At 31.4% G+C, this 15,438-nt stretch overlaps 1 protein-coding gene across 1 annotated transcript in view; it reads left to right on the top strand.

The window, feature by feature from the left end:
• The window catches only part of LOC132747911 (calcium homeostasis endoplasmic reticulum protein-like), a 61,673-nt gene extending 46,468 nt beyond the window's left edge, over window positions 1–15,205 (top strand). Inside the window, exons 10-14 of the mRNA XM_060737441.1 lie at window positions 6,549–6,587; window positions 6,962–7,142; window positions 11,003–11,097; window positions 11,714–11,816; window positions 15,028–15,205. Coding sequence (XP_060593424.1) covers window positions 6,549–6,587; window positions 6,962–7,142; window positions 11,003–11,097; window positions 11,714–11,816; window positions 15,028–15,194 — 585 coding nt within the window. The 3' untranslated portion in view covers window positions 15,195–15,205. The remainder of the gene's footprint in view (window positions 1–6,548; window positions 6,588–6,961; window positions 7,143–11,002; window positions 11,098–11,713; window positions 11,817–15,027) is intronic.
• Window positions 15,206–15,438: the final 233 nt, after the last annotated feature.

The following is a 15,438-nucleotide window of genomic DNA, read 5'->3' as shown; positions in this document are numbered from 1 at the left end:
GAAGAATATCATGGAAATTTATTTTCAACTTGCAATATCATTAACTCAGACTGCTATTAAAATCTGAAACAAACTGCATAAATATAATGATGTGTTTCTTTCCTACAAGAAAAAAAGAAGAAAAAAACCCCAAAAGAATAGTTTATGTAAATAATTCAGTGCAATTTTAACCACTACTCTGATAAGCTAATTTTTATGAGAAATTTTAATAACTTTGAAGTAGAAACCGTAAAACAAGTTTTTCAAAAATTGATAAAATTTAGTAAAATTAAGCAGTCAAGACTTAGTCATGCACTAAGGTTGTTGGCTTAGGCAGGTCATAATAGCCTGTAGGGATAAGAGTTAATGATCATAACACTTCAATATATGTCCTCCATAAGTTTTCAAGGATATCTACGTGGATATAAACATCTGTTGTGTTACAAACAATGTGTATAATAATCTAAGATTGATATATCACCACACAATTTCAATGAGTGTATTTAAATTTTTTTTTTTAACCATTATTCATATTTTGTTTTGGTGACATTTCCTTATTGGAAAAACCTTCAAAATATTGCCAGCTCAGTTAAGGTCAGTATTGCAAGGTCTAGGTCACCAGAGATGATTAAAATGAAAAGACTTTGTCTGGAGCTTTTCTTTGATCTTAGTTTTACTTGACACAAATATTCACCATCATAATCCGGGATAATAGAACAAAGGTCAACGTCACACTTAGGGGTCAGAGGAAACTTCTACATAAATTCAGGGATTGTTATATAACTTGGCATAAATGTTTATATCGTTGTGAGGTAAGGTGAAGTGTGCAAAATTCATGTTCATATGCCATATGAAGGTCAAATACAGAGATCCAAGGTCAGGAAAAAAAAGAAAATGTTAGTGCTGACCATTTAGTCATAATGACCCGACTGGAGGGATTGTCATGTAAATGTTCACTTTCATCTGACTGAGAATTTGTTACCAGGGCATCTTTTATGTGAAAATAGCATTCTTTTTAAAAAAAATAAATTTTGTTTCAACTATTCTAGGTCAAAATTGAAAAACAGACTTCATTATATTGTAACAACTAAATGTAGAAGTTATTTAATAGAAATTATTTGATTAATTTTGCTTGGAGAGAAAACATGGTAACATAACAAGACAAAAACACAACAAAATTTAAAAAGAATATTGATAAATATATTCAACAAGACCAAGATCTGGGGCAATCTTTGTTAATTATGTCACCGTCACTGTTTTGTTAATGAACATAACAGATCATCCTACGTATACATGCACGCTCGTAAAGTTTCAATAACGTTACATAAAATGTTGACATAATTACATCAGAGAATGATGAGCAAAACAAGTATGTTAATTTCTCAATGAAATTTTTAATTGATGGACTGAATCGAATGTAAAGAATTTGATTTAAGTTTAAGAAGGTAAACATGAACAGACTAATTTTCTAAGTTTGTAGAAATGAAAATAAAGTTTGTTTTTTGTACATGTATGATAAGTGTTTTTTCTGCTCATTGAGTTGTTGAATTTTGTAACCCTTCTTTTAAATTGGACTAAAGACACAGTTAGCCTTAGAAACTGAAGGGCAAACATGTGCTTTCTGAAATTGCAAAGTAGTATTTTGACTTCCATACAAAATTCTTAGTCACTATAGCTGCACTTAAATTGCCAACATGCCAAAGAAGCAAACGGATTAGCTGTGATAAATGACAAATGAGTATAATATTTTGGAAGCTGTAACAGGGCATCAAAATAAAAAGCTTTTGAAAAATAAAAGATGTTACCATTTTGTGAGACTAATAAACCTTTATTTCGAGCTTTTAAATCATTATCTCTGAATAAATAGTATCCAATGAGTGATTTTCTGTGTTAATGAAAAGCTTCATTTTGCTTTGTCTCTTACAGTTAGAACAATGCCTATTAAATTTGTTTAACTAAAAGTTTTTTCTTCAAGTTGTTTCTATGATTATCTTGATTAGCATTTTGCTGACATCAGCATCAGTCAAGTTAAAAAGTCTTGGTATGATCATTTAGCATAATTTAAAATCCAGCATTATATACACTGTGTGTAACGCCTTCTCAGAAACTTAGTTTTTATATCTTGAAAAATTGAATTGTGTTTTGTGAAATATAGAGGAAATGGTGAGATATAAAATTAGGTTTTGGTGATGGCGTTTATCAATGTAACTGTGCTGTTTGTACTTTCTTCACCTCACTACAAGACCCAGACAATTACCACAAAGCTTTTTGTCTCAAGTTGTAGATCATGTAGTATGAAAATTGAACAGATTCTTGGAAACTCAGACACAATCTTTTTTATTTAAGTATAGAGCTTTATTGGAAATGCTTAGAAAGCATATGGTGTGACCTTTCATTAAAGATTTTCTTGGCACGTGATGTCTAGAATTTTGTTGTAATTTATTTGGTTAGCCTTATTCTAGAACAGTTATTTCCTTAGTTTTCTTTTGGCAATGCAAACATCTTTTCTAATTGTATCAATACCACTTTTGTTAGCAATAACATAAGACATGACCATTTATTTTCTTCTGGTTTCTTGAGGATAACTCTACACATTATAGTTAAATAAGTAACAAGAAGTAGTTAAGTATTGAACTAGCAGTATTCAAGTATGTAACAAGAAGTAGTTAAGTGTGTTACAAGAAGAAGTTAAGTATGTAACAAGCAGTAGTTAAGTATGTAACAAGAAGTAAGTCAGTATGTAACAAGAAGTAGTTCATTATATTATGAGTACAAGAAGTAGTTGGGTATGTAACAAGAAGTAGTTAAGTATGTAACAAGAAGTAATTAAGTATGTAACAAGAAGTAGTTGAGTATGTTACAAGCAGTAGTTAAGTATGTAACAAGAAGTAGTTGAGTATGTAACAAGCAGTAGTTAAGTATGTAACAAGAAGTAGTTGAGTATGTAACAAGAAGTAGTTAAGTTTGTAACAAGAAGTAGTTGAGTATGTAACAAGAAGTAGTTAAGTTTGTAACAAGAAGTAGTTGAGTTTGTAACAAGAAGTAGTTAAGTATGTAACAAGAAGTAGTTAAGTTTGTAACAAGAAGTAGTTGAGTATGTAACAAGAAGTAGTTGTGTATGTTACAAGCAGTAGTTAAGTATGTAACAAGAAGTAGTTGAGTATGTAACAAGCAGTAGTTAAGTATGTAACAAGAAGTAGTTGAGTATGTAACAAAAATAGTTAAGTATGTAACAAGAAGTGGTTTAGTATGTAACATGCAGTAGTTTATTTGTTACTTTTAAGAAAAAAAATAGGAAAACATAGAGGAAAATCATTTGAGAAAAAAAGAAATTGTTAAAACAAAAGTAAAAATGAAGAATAAATGAAAAGAATAAAATGCCAATTAAAAACCAGCAAAGAAACTTGAGTAAAAATTCTGACATAAAAAAAACACAATAAAATTGCTGATTTGAAGCTCACAAAAACACAGGGAAACAAAAATCATTTGAGACTATAAAATGTATAAAAGCATATATAATTCTGAATTTCTTTGTAATTATATAGAATTCAGCAACACATAAACATGAATAAAAAATGAAATAATATATAATTAAGACATCAATATGATTTACTGAAGAAATTATTTACATAAAAATTCAACTGTGACCCAAAGTTTATAAGGGAGAAAAACGGACTACAATATAAAAGTTAATCTACATAACATCTTTTTTTAATGTAATAAATTGTAGTTATCATGTGAAGCACTTTGTGACTTATGTTATTTAAGTAGATATTCTGCTGATGTGACAAAATGTCAAGTACAAAGGATAAAGTGAATCCCTGGCTGGAGTTTGTTTGTTTGGACTCCTGGCAAGAGGGAATTTATTTGCAGGAATTGTCTTTGGACACCTGACTCAGGAGTTTGTTTGCAAAAATAGTCTGTGGACCCCTGACTGGAGTTTGTTTGCAGAAATAGTCTGTGGACCCCTGACTGGAGTTTGTTTGCAGAAATAGTGTGTGGACCCCTGACTGGAGTTTGTTTGCAAAAATAGTCTGTGGACCCCTGACTGGAGTTTGTTTGCAGAAATAGTCTGTGGACCCCTGACTGGAGTTTGTTTGCAGAAATAGTCTGTGGACCCCTGACTGGAGTTTGTTTGCAGAAATAGTCTGTGGACCCCTGACTGGAGTTTGTTTGCAAAAAAGTCTGTGGACCCCTGACTGGAGTTTGTTTGCAGAAATAGTCTGTGGACCCCTGACTGGAGTTTGTTTGCAGAAATAGTGTTTGGAACACTGGCCGGAGTTTGTTTGTAGGAATAGTCTGTTGAACCCTTAGCCAGAGTTTTGTTATTTTGCAGGAATAATCTTTGCATCTCTGGTCATAAGTATTCTTGTTTGCAGGAAACAGAAAGAAGTAAACTATAAAGCACAATTAAAGAAGTAAACTCTCGAATTTTGAAGGAGCAAATTAAAATGGTTTTGTTTGGGGGTGGGGGGGGGGAGATCTTGTCAAATTTTGACGTAAAGTGATAACATTTTTATTTGTAATGATTTTTCAAGACATTTGGGTCTAGCTAATACATTGTATATAGTTTATCTACCTGGTTTAGATATACAAATGTATTAAAAAGTAATTTATTGAATTTATTAATGTTTTTATCATATTCTCACACCTGAGACTGTGGTAAAATGTTGTTTTTGTAAAAAGTATTTTATAGCAGATATTAAATTTCTGAACTTTGCTACTGTTGATACTCCAGGAAGTTTTGCATATTATTGCTTAGTTTCAAATTGCTTCATAATATCCTGAAGTCAAGGAGTGCTTATTTGCTAATAATCCACATCTAAAGTGCCTTCAGATGCCCCAGAATATAACTTTAAGTCACTAGGACAATACTAGATAAAGTGATGACTACAGAATCTTTCGGTGCTAATTTCTAATTTACCAAAGGCATGGAGCAGACTGATCATAACTCTTGAAAATTTGCTTCATTTAAAAATTGGAAGCATTAAACTTACATAATCAGTTGATGAGAACTTGGAAGTTGGTCTTCAAGTCTTGTCAGAATGAATGGATTTGCAGGCTCAGGTCTTGCTTTAATGATGTCAAAGACTTCTCAGTTTCCGGAATATTATTTCAGATGTTTGGTTAAAAAATAGGGGAAAAATATAAAAAAATACAATAGTTTTTGTACTTGATAGTTCAAGATAAACATTATATCATTGTATCCTGTCATAATAAGAAGCTTGGTTTGACATGACATTAAAAACAGTGTCAACATGTTTTGTTACTGTACTGTTATGTTTTTAATCAGTTATATCAAAACACCTTGTTGTTCCCTCTAATGAAGACTCTTTTTACCTGTCAACTTAAGTCCATGGTGTTGGTTAAGTATATTGAGTATTAAAACAAACCCAGCTGAATTAAAGTGTGTCCTATGGACTTGTTCTGCTTTAACAGGCTTGATATTGAATTGATTTCACTTGCTTTTACCCTGCTGAAGTTGCTCCATGGACTTCTCCTACATCTTGTCACCAATACTTTATGTTCAAATATATTTAAAATATGGCATGTTTTATAACAGTTATGTCAAAATATATCTCTTGACCAAGACTGGACAAAACTTGTGAAAATACATGTACATGCAATAATTTTTTTTTTAAATGATGCTATTACCTAAGACAAGTCAAAAATTGCCTTCACATGTATATTGTTTTTCTGTATTTGTCATTGTAATATTATACAAATTTCATATTTCTGAGAAAATATTCAACCAGAGTGTAAACAAGTTTGATAGGTTGTTGCCATGTCTTATAGAACAGTGATTGCTGACAAAGGTTCAAATCTCTAGGTGATAGCAGTGTCAACTTACTGTGTAATACGATATTGGAGTACTATAAAAACAGTATGAAACATTAGATATATAGAATATTGACATTTATAAGCTATTTACCTCTGTGTGTCTAGCTGGTTTTACTAGAAAAGCTTAAGGCAAGTGGAATGTACTGATTGCCTTATTTATTAGTTAAATCGGTTGAGGTTGTAGACAAATTGTTTTCATATATTAACCTGTTGTTGTACTGAACATTATAGAAAAATTGTTTTGTCCTTCCAAATTTGTTTACATGCAATCATATAGTTTAGGAGCAATGTCTCAAACTCTGAAAGAATAGGCCCAACTAGTCCTTACACAGATAAGAAGATAAAAGGTTTTTGTGGGTCCATCCATCCATTTTTCTCATGGAATAGTTAATGCTGTATTATCTAGTATTGTTTTCTGTACTCAGAAAACAACAAAATAGAATATTCATTTATAAAATATTGTATGGCACAACTAGAAAAATGTTTAATTAATATCAGAATATTGCTATGGATTAATGGTGTTAGAATAACCATTGTGAATCATCTGCATGTATTGAACATTGATCTTTTGCAGTTGATGAGAGTGCATCTGCCTTTCCTTACACAATTTTATGTTTCCTACTTTAGAATATAGTACTTGAATTATCTACTGCATTGCACACAACATTATGATTTTTTTTAATTCAAGGGAAGCAACTCTATTATGATATTTTTACTTCTTTTTTCAGAAAATGAAAGAACCAGATCAAGCATTGTCAAATTATCACGTAAGTGTTCATGTCATCATACATTTCTGGTGTTATTTTACATCTATGCAGATGACTGTTTTTGTTTAAATAATGGAATTTTGTTCATGATGAAGCCTTTCATATGAAAAAATACAAAAACAAATACAGAAATTTCTATAGTTTTAGACCATTATCTATCCATTTCAAATATTTCTATGTAGTTACAGAGATGGAGATAAAATCTATGTCTCTGGTAGTTATGTATACTAATTTTATCAAGAAATTCTTTAAGAAAAATGTGAATGATTCAAGTAATTTGTATAACATTAGTTCTGTAATTTCTAGTAAACCAAATAAACAGTACAAATAATATATATAACAATTGTTTTATAAGTCTGTATTATGTATTATAGGCCGACCTTATAACAGAGAATGGACCAATCGTAACACAGATCAGCTCCGGGATACAGATACAGTACCAGTCATTACAGAAACAACACAATGATTTCTGTAATCACCTCACCACACAATTACAGCAGCTACAAACACAACTTACACAACTACAAACACAGTTAGCACAGGCACAGGCTGCAGGTATACTGATGTTATACAACTTTATACAACTTTAGTAACTTTAGCACTTTTTAATTAGACCACTTCCTAAGTTAGAACTTAACATTGATACATGTGGAGAAGTTGTCCAGATACATGTAGCTTTTTGATAGGTGGTTCTATCCTAGTTGTTTTGAATGCTCGGAATGTAAAAGTGCCATTATTGGATATTATACAGCCTAACCAATTTAAAGAAAAAAGTGTTTTATGTTTATGATGATGAGGAGCCCTTACTCTCTTTTAATGTTTTTGTTACAAAAACATTGATTTTATACAATGTAGGAAATTCAACATTGTCACACCAAGCGGAGATATGAATTTTATCACTGTAAGTTACATGTATATTGAAATATAGAATAACATCTACCGGTATGTTTATATCAGCCAGCATAGTATACGTGTTCGATTGAAATGATACAAGTGAATCATGGGTAATTGATGATTAAAAAAGTCAGAGCAGATATAAGTTAACTATAACGTTATACAGTAGCCCCATAAACCTTTTGATAACTTTGACAGATATCATGATCTTGGAATCTGTACAAGTGCAGACCTGTGTTGTATAAGTTACCTTATTGTATAAATCAATGGGAGAATCAGGAGACAAGATGCTGTCACAGAAATCATCTAGATTATATAAAATATTTTAAGAAACACTAGATGTAGACATGTTGTGTCGTTTAAGTGCAAAACGTGGCTTTTTAGGCTTTCTGTACACCAGTATATATGAAACATGATTAAAGATGAAGCTGTATAAACTCAACTACTGATATTACTGTTGCTATTACATTGTGATTTTAAAATTCTATGATTGTGATAAGGAAGTTTTTTTATTACAGAAATAAGCATTAGGTCAGAGTAAGGTTATCCTCTTTATATTAGGTTACATTTTCATTTGAGAGACTTCGCCTTTTTTGATGTCTGTAGAACATGATATAGGCTGAACACATCCTGACATAGTTGTGAAAGTTCAGGAACTCTCACGTGTTTGTCTTACTTTATTCCTGTATGGGAAATTAAGGTGGCTTATGTGACATGAAATGTCACTAATTAATGTCTCCTATATTTATAATATCAATATTGGAGAGCTGGATTTCAAAGTTATAACATTATCAAAGAAATTAGATTCTAGGAAATTAATTAAAATCACCACTTTTTTGCATGCAAGTGGTGGAGAGGGTAATTAAACTTGCTTGTTTAATTAGAAGAATAGGTTTTAAATAGAATACAGTCAAACTTGTCAAAAACTACATGTAAATGAAACACTATCTACAGAAAAACCTGTCTGAAGGCCAATATTTCATTTCTCAGTTATAAAATTTTGTTTTCCTATTACATGTAATGAGTAGATGGAAATTTATGTGCAGTTTTCTAATTTTTATGCCACCACAATATCTGCTGCTACACAGTAATTGTACTCTGCATTGTGATTTTCAATACTCCAATTTGTTAGAGTACAAAGATGCCCGTTTGTCGGTCATTTCATCACACTGACCATTTCTAATAGGAAGAGCATCTATATTTACTAAAGGGCCACTAACTGATTAGTTAAGTTTGCAGACTTTAAATCACTTGACCTGATTGTTGTTGGTTTTAATTCTGCCAGCGACTTTGGATTCTTTCATTTCTTTCATGTGAGGAGGTTATCCAGCTAGCTTATGGATGGTTGATGGTTCTACTGTGGTGCCCACATGTGCATGAAATAATGCAGAAAGGGGTACCCAAGGTTTTCTTCCACCAGTAAAGCTGGAAAGTGGCCATATGACCTTTACAGTACAGGCATGACTTTGAACTCAGCAAAACCAAACAAATAAACTATATTTACTGACTTACTATTTAGATGTTTGCTGTGTTGATACATTTATGTTTGCCATGTTGATACCTTTCATTGACCTTTTCCCTTTGCCAGGGTTTTAGCTTGATTAGGTTGATACATAAGCCTTGTCTGTATAACATCAGGGAGCATCCAACAATGTTACAGATATTCTTGTTTAACTACAAACATGTTTATTAATATTGTTGGAAGTAACATTATAATATTAGAGTGATAACACAGTCTATGTAATAATGTTGAAAGTTACATTATAATATTACAGTGATAACACAGTCTATGTAATGTTGGTGAAAGTTACATTATAATATTACAGTGATAACACAGTCTATGTAATGTTGGTGAAAGTTACATTATAATATTACAGTGATAACACAGTCTATGTAATGTTGTTGAAAGTTACATTATAATATTACAGTGATAACACAGTCTATGTAATGTTGTTGAAAGTTACATTATAATACTACAGTGATAACGCAGTCTATGTAATAATGTTTAAAGTTACATTATAATACTACAGTGATAACGCAGTCTATGTAATAATGTTGAAAGTTACATTATAATACTACAGTGATAACACAGTCTATGTAATAATGTTGAAAGTTACATTATAATACTACAGTGATAACGCAGTCTATGTAATGTTGTTGAAAGTTACGTAATAATACTACAGTGATAACACAGTCTATGTAATAATGTTGAAAGTTACGTTATAATACTACAGTGATAACACAGTCTATGTAATGTTGGTGAAAGTTACGTTATAATACTACAGTGATAACACAGTCTATGTAATGTTGGTGAAAGTTACGTTATAATACTACAGTGATAACACAGTCTATGTAATGTTGGTGAAAGTTACATTATAATATTACAGTGATAACACAGTCTATGTAATGTTGTTGAAAGTTACATTATAATATTACAGTGATAACACAGTCTATAGAATGTTGTTGAAAGTTACATTATAATATTACAGTGATAACACAGTCTATGTAATAATGTTGAAAGTTACATTATAATATTACAGTGATAACACAGTCTATAGAATGTTGGTGAAAGTTACATTATAATATTACAGTGATAACACAGTCTATGTAATGTTGGTGAAAGTTACATTATAATATTACAGTGATAACACAGTCTATGTAATGTTGTTGAAAGTAACATTATAATATTACAGTGATAACACAGTCTATGTAATTTTGTTGAAAGTTACATTATAATATTACAGTGATGTAACACAGTCTATGTAATGTTGTTGAAAGTTACATTATAATATTACAGTGATAAACAGTCTATGTAATGTTGTTGAAAGTTACATTATAATATTACAGTGATAACACAGTCTATGTAATGTTGGTGAAAGTACATTATAATATTACAGTGATAACACAGTCTATGTAATGTTGGTGAAAGTTACATTATAATATTACAGTGATAACACAGTCTATGTAATGTTGTTGAAAGTTACATTATAATATTACAGTGATAACACAGTCTATAGAATCGTTGTTTGAAAGTTACATTATAATATTACAGTGATAACACAGTCTATGTTAATAATGTTGAAGTTACATTATAATATTACAGTGATAACACAGTCTATAGGAAATGTTTGGTGAAAGTACATTATAATATTACAGTGATAACACAGTCTATGTAATGTTGTGAAAGTTACATTATAATATTACAGTGATAACGCAGTCTATGTAATGTTGTTGAAAGTTACGTTATAATACTACAGTGATAACACAGTCTATGTAATGTTTGGTGAAAGTTACATTATAATATTACAGTGATAACACAGTCTATGTAATGTTGGTGAAAGTTACATTATAATATTACAGTGATTCAACACAGTCTAATGTAAATTGTTTTTTGAAAGTTTTACATTATAATATTACAGTGATAACACAGTCTATGTAATGTTGTTGAAAGTTACATTATAATATTACAGTGATAACACAGTCTATGTAATGTTGTTGAAAGTAACATTATAATATTACAGTGATAACACAGTCTATAGCTCCCGTGGTAACAGTGACATCAGCACCAGCAGTTGATTCTACAGCACCAAGTGGACCTGACAGTGCTGTGTTTCAGGTAAAACTTACTCTTATATTAGTTTCAGATGTGGTCAGATTTATTAACTATATATATATATATATAGACTTTAGAGTACATTTGGCATTTTCTTGTAATAGTTATTGCAGACTTTAACTATTAAGTAACAGTTACTGTAATGGTTATAAGACATGTTTTATTTCCAGCTTTCATTGATAGACAAACAAACATCTACACAAACTTCTTATAGTTATATTTTTTACCTTTACAGTGTAAATTTGAATAAAAACTTAAAATAAAAGATACAATAGTATTATGATGCTGAATCTGTCAATTAAAATTTGCCTCAATAAGACTTACAATGCTGTTATCAAAACTGAAAAGCCTTTGCCAGCAATACAGGGCCAAACCAGCCTGAGCATCTGTACCCAACTGTTTATTATTTGGTGACCAACTTTCAAATTTTCGTCATAATATCCTGTAAAGTAATAGAATTTTTAAACTGAAAGTTGGTTCACTAGGGTTCATAAAATGGATATGTATATTGTAATTCTAAATTGTTATTTGTCTCTTTGTTAATATAACATCTCCACAACACATATTTTCAACTTTTACTATAATATTTATCAGATTCTAAACTGTTTTTTATTTTCAGGGAAATTTCAATCCTCCTCCAGGACCATTTGGCCCTCCTCCACCATTTACAAGACCACCATTAGGACCAGGCCCTCCACATCCACCACCCTTTGATTACCATGGTAACTTTATATCATTTAAATGTGTATTCATTTAAATTTAAAATGTGATAACAATTTCATTAACATGCAAAAATGTTGAACTAGGCAAGGTGCTCTGACCATTGCCCATGTTCAAATTTAGTAACTAAACTCACCTGGCATAATGGTCGATAGTTGTGACTGGTCATCTTGAAATGATGTTTATATTTAACTTTACATTTTGTAACTTAAGTGGTAATTGTCTTAGATTCTTATCCCTCAGGTTTTGATTCAAGCCATTTTAAAATGACACGCAGAAAAACACACACATATTATATGCTTATACTTCATATAAGTACCAAAGAGGTTTTTAGCTCGACTATTCGAAGAATATGAGAGCTATTGTAGTCGCCCCGGCGTCAGCGTCCGCGTCGGCGTCTGCGTTGGTTAAAGTTTTTTGTAAAGTCAAATATCTCAATTATTACTTTGAGATATTCAATTTAACTTACAATACTTATTATAGTAACAAGTACATCAGATTGACAAGTTGATAACTCTGCCTACAATATTGACAGAATTTATTCCCCTTTTAACTTAAAATTTTGGTTTAAAGTTTTTTTTTAAGTCAAATTTCTCAATTATTGCTTGAGATATTCAATTGAAACTTACAATACTTTTTTAAAATATAACAAGGTACATAGATTGACAAGTTGGATAACTCTCCTACGAAATTGACAGAATTATGGCCCTTTTAACTTCGAAATTTTTGGTTAAAGTTTTTTTGTTAAAGTCAAATATCTCAATTATTGCTTGAGATATTCAATTGAAATTTAAATAGCTTTTTTTAGTAACAACTGTACATCAGTTGCAAAATTGCATAACTCTGCCTGGCAATAATTGCAGAATTATTTGCCCTTTGAAACTTAGAAATTTGGTTAAAGTAAAAGTCTTCAAAGATATTTTTACTTTGAAACTTACACATGCTTAGGTCATAATTGGAGGTCATAATTTTGTCACTGTCCAATTCCATAAACTCTATCTTGCATTAAGCTGATCATATCCCCTTTTCTTACTTAGTCTCTTGGTTAATGTTTACATGAAAAGTTTTACATATCTCAATAACTATTAAAGATATTTTATTTAAACTTCACATATGCATTTAGGTCATAATTGTAGTCACTGACAAAGATCCTAAATTATCTTCGCATTTAGGCTGATTTTTCTCCCTTTTTCAACTTTAGAATTCATGGTAAAGTTTTGCTTGTTAGCTGTTATCTTAATACCTACTGAAGGGTTTGTGCCATTTTTGGGACAAATTTTATGCATTCATAATAATAAAGCAGTGATTTACTTGATAAACATCTTAATTACAAGCCTTTGTACCTTTTCTGTCAATTTATGTATTCATAGGTAATTAGTATTATTATACTCAATTTAAAACACCCTTGTGGACATTACCTTCCGAATAGCCAAGCCAATACTGTATAATTAGACTCTCTCTAAGGCCTATAACATAAATTTATAAAAAAAAATTTGCCCTTTTGTGAACTTAAAAAATTTAACATTATCAAGGCTCTTTTACTATCAAGCACTTAGAATAGTCGAGCGTGCTGTCCTACCGACAGCTCTTGTTATAGGTATATAATTATTACCTTCTATAAGTACATGTATAATTTAGAAGTTTTGCTAAAATAGTAATATAATTATACCCCCAAAAACGAAGTTTGGGGGGGTATATAGGAGTCACCCGGTGGTCGGTTGGTTGGTCGGTCGGTCCAGACGTCCGTTGCATTTTCCTTGTCCGGAGCATAACTTGACGAATAATGGTATGAATTCAATATAACTACATACAATGTCAAAAACACAATAAGGGGAAGTTTTGCAGTGCATAAGAACCATAACTCTATCTAAAGTAATTACAGAGTTATTGCCCTTTGTTACTTTTCCATTGCTTTCTTTTGTCCGGACCATGACTTGAAAACTAATGGTTGGAATTCATTATAACTTCATACAATGGTCAAGCACATTGAGAGGAAGTGCAGTGCACAAGAACCATAACTCTATCTTGAGTAATTACAGAGTTTACTGCCCTTTATTACTTTTCCTTGTCCGGGGCATAACTTGAAAAGTACTGGTTGAATTAAAAAAACTTCATACAATTGTCAAACACAATAAGGGAAGTGCAGTGCACAAGAACCATAACTCTATCTAAGGTAATTACAGAGTTATTGCCCTTTGTTACCCTTCTATTGCATTCTTTTGTCCAGACCATAAACTTGAAAACTAATTGTTGGAATTCATTATAACTTCATACAATGGTCAAGCACATTGAGAGGAAGTGCAGTGCTCAAGAACCATAACTCCATCATGACTTATTACAGAGTTACTGCCTTTTGTTACTTTTCCTTGTCCAGAGCATGACATGAAAACTACTGGTTGGAATTCAAAAAAACTTCATACAATAGTCAAGCACGATAAGGGGAAGTGCAGTGCACAAGAACCATAACTCCATCTTGACTAATTACAGAGTTATTGCCCTTTGTTACTTTTCCATTGCTTTTTTGTCCGGAGCATAACTTGAAGACTAATGGTTGAAATTCAATATAACTTCATACAATGGTCAAGCACATTGAGAGGAAGTGCAGTGCACAAGAACCATAACTCCATCTTGACTAATTACAGAGTTATTGCCCTTTTCCTTGTCCAGAGCATAAATTGAAAAACTACGTGTTCAATACAACTTTCATACAGTGTCAAGGACATTAAAAGGAAGTGCAATGCACAAGAGCCATAACTCCATTTTTACAAATTACAGAGTTAACTGCCCTTTGATACTTTTCCTTGTCCGGAGCATAACTTAAAAGGTACTGGTTGGAATTCAAAAAACAACTTCAATGGTCAAGCACAATAAGAGGAAGTGCAGTGCACAAGAAATATAACTCCATCTTCAGTATTTATAGAGTTCATTACCCTTTGTTCCTTTTCCTTGTCTTTCTGGAGTTATTACAGAGTAATTCAATAAAACTTCATCAATGGCCAACCACTTTTGAAAGGAAATGCAACATACTTTAGAACCACAACTATCTTTAATTGCCCACAACCATAACTCTATATTTCAATTTTTCACAAGGTATTCTGTTACTAGTAACATCCTCAATTCTGAAGCACTCTTGTGGGGGTATTAATCACATTTAGTGATAGTTCTAGTTATTATTACCTTTAGAAATTACAACAATTTTGGTTTATATTTCAGCTCCATGGCAAGGTCCACCACCCTCAGGACCTGGTGGCCCAGGCTTCCCGATGCCGGACTTCAGTAAGCCCCCTCCAGGATTCCCGCCCCCGGGGATGCAGAGGATGCCCCTCCAGATATTGATCTCACTCCGTCAGTCCCATACTATGAGTTACCAGCAGGGTTAATGGCTCCACTTGTTAAAGTAAACTTTTATATGTCATTGTTGTTGTAAAATAAAATACATGGAGAAGAGCTATAAACACGTGGCATCATTATATAAAATGAAGTTTAAATTAAATAACATGTAAGGGCTTCTTATATTAAATGTCTAAGCAATGTAGATATGATTATAATAGTTATGCAATTCTTGGTAATAGGTTGATGTTTTTATATTTAAATAAAATTTTTGGCTACTGCATGATGCAAAAT

This window comes from Ruditapes philippinarum, unplaced genomic scaffold (assembly GCF_026571515.1).
Source record: "Ruditapes philippinarum isolate M1 unplaced genomic scaffold, ASM2657151v2 ctg2985_1_1_1_1, whole genome shotgun sequence".
In the NCBI taxonomy this organism is placed as follows: domain Eukaryota; kingdom Metazoa; phylum Mollusca; class Bivalvia; order Venerida; family Veneridae; genus Ruditapes; species Ruditapes philippinarum.
Note: the sequence above shows the minus strand (reverse complement) of the source record. Positions and strands in the feature narration are given on the sequence as shown.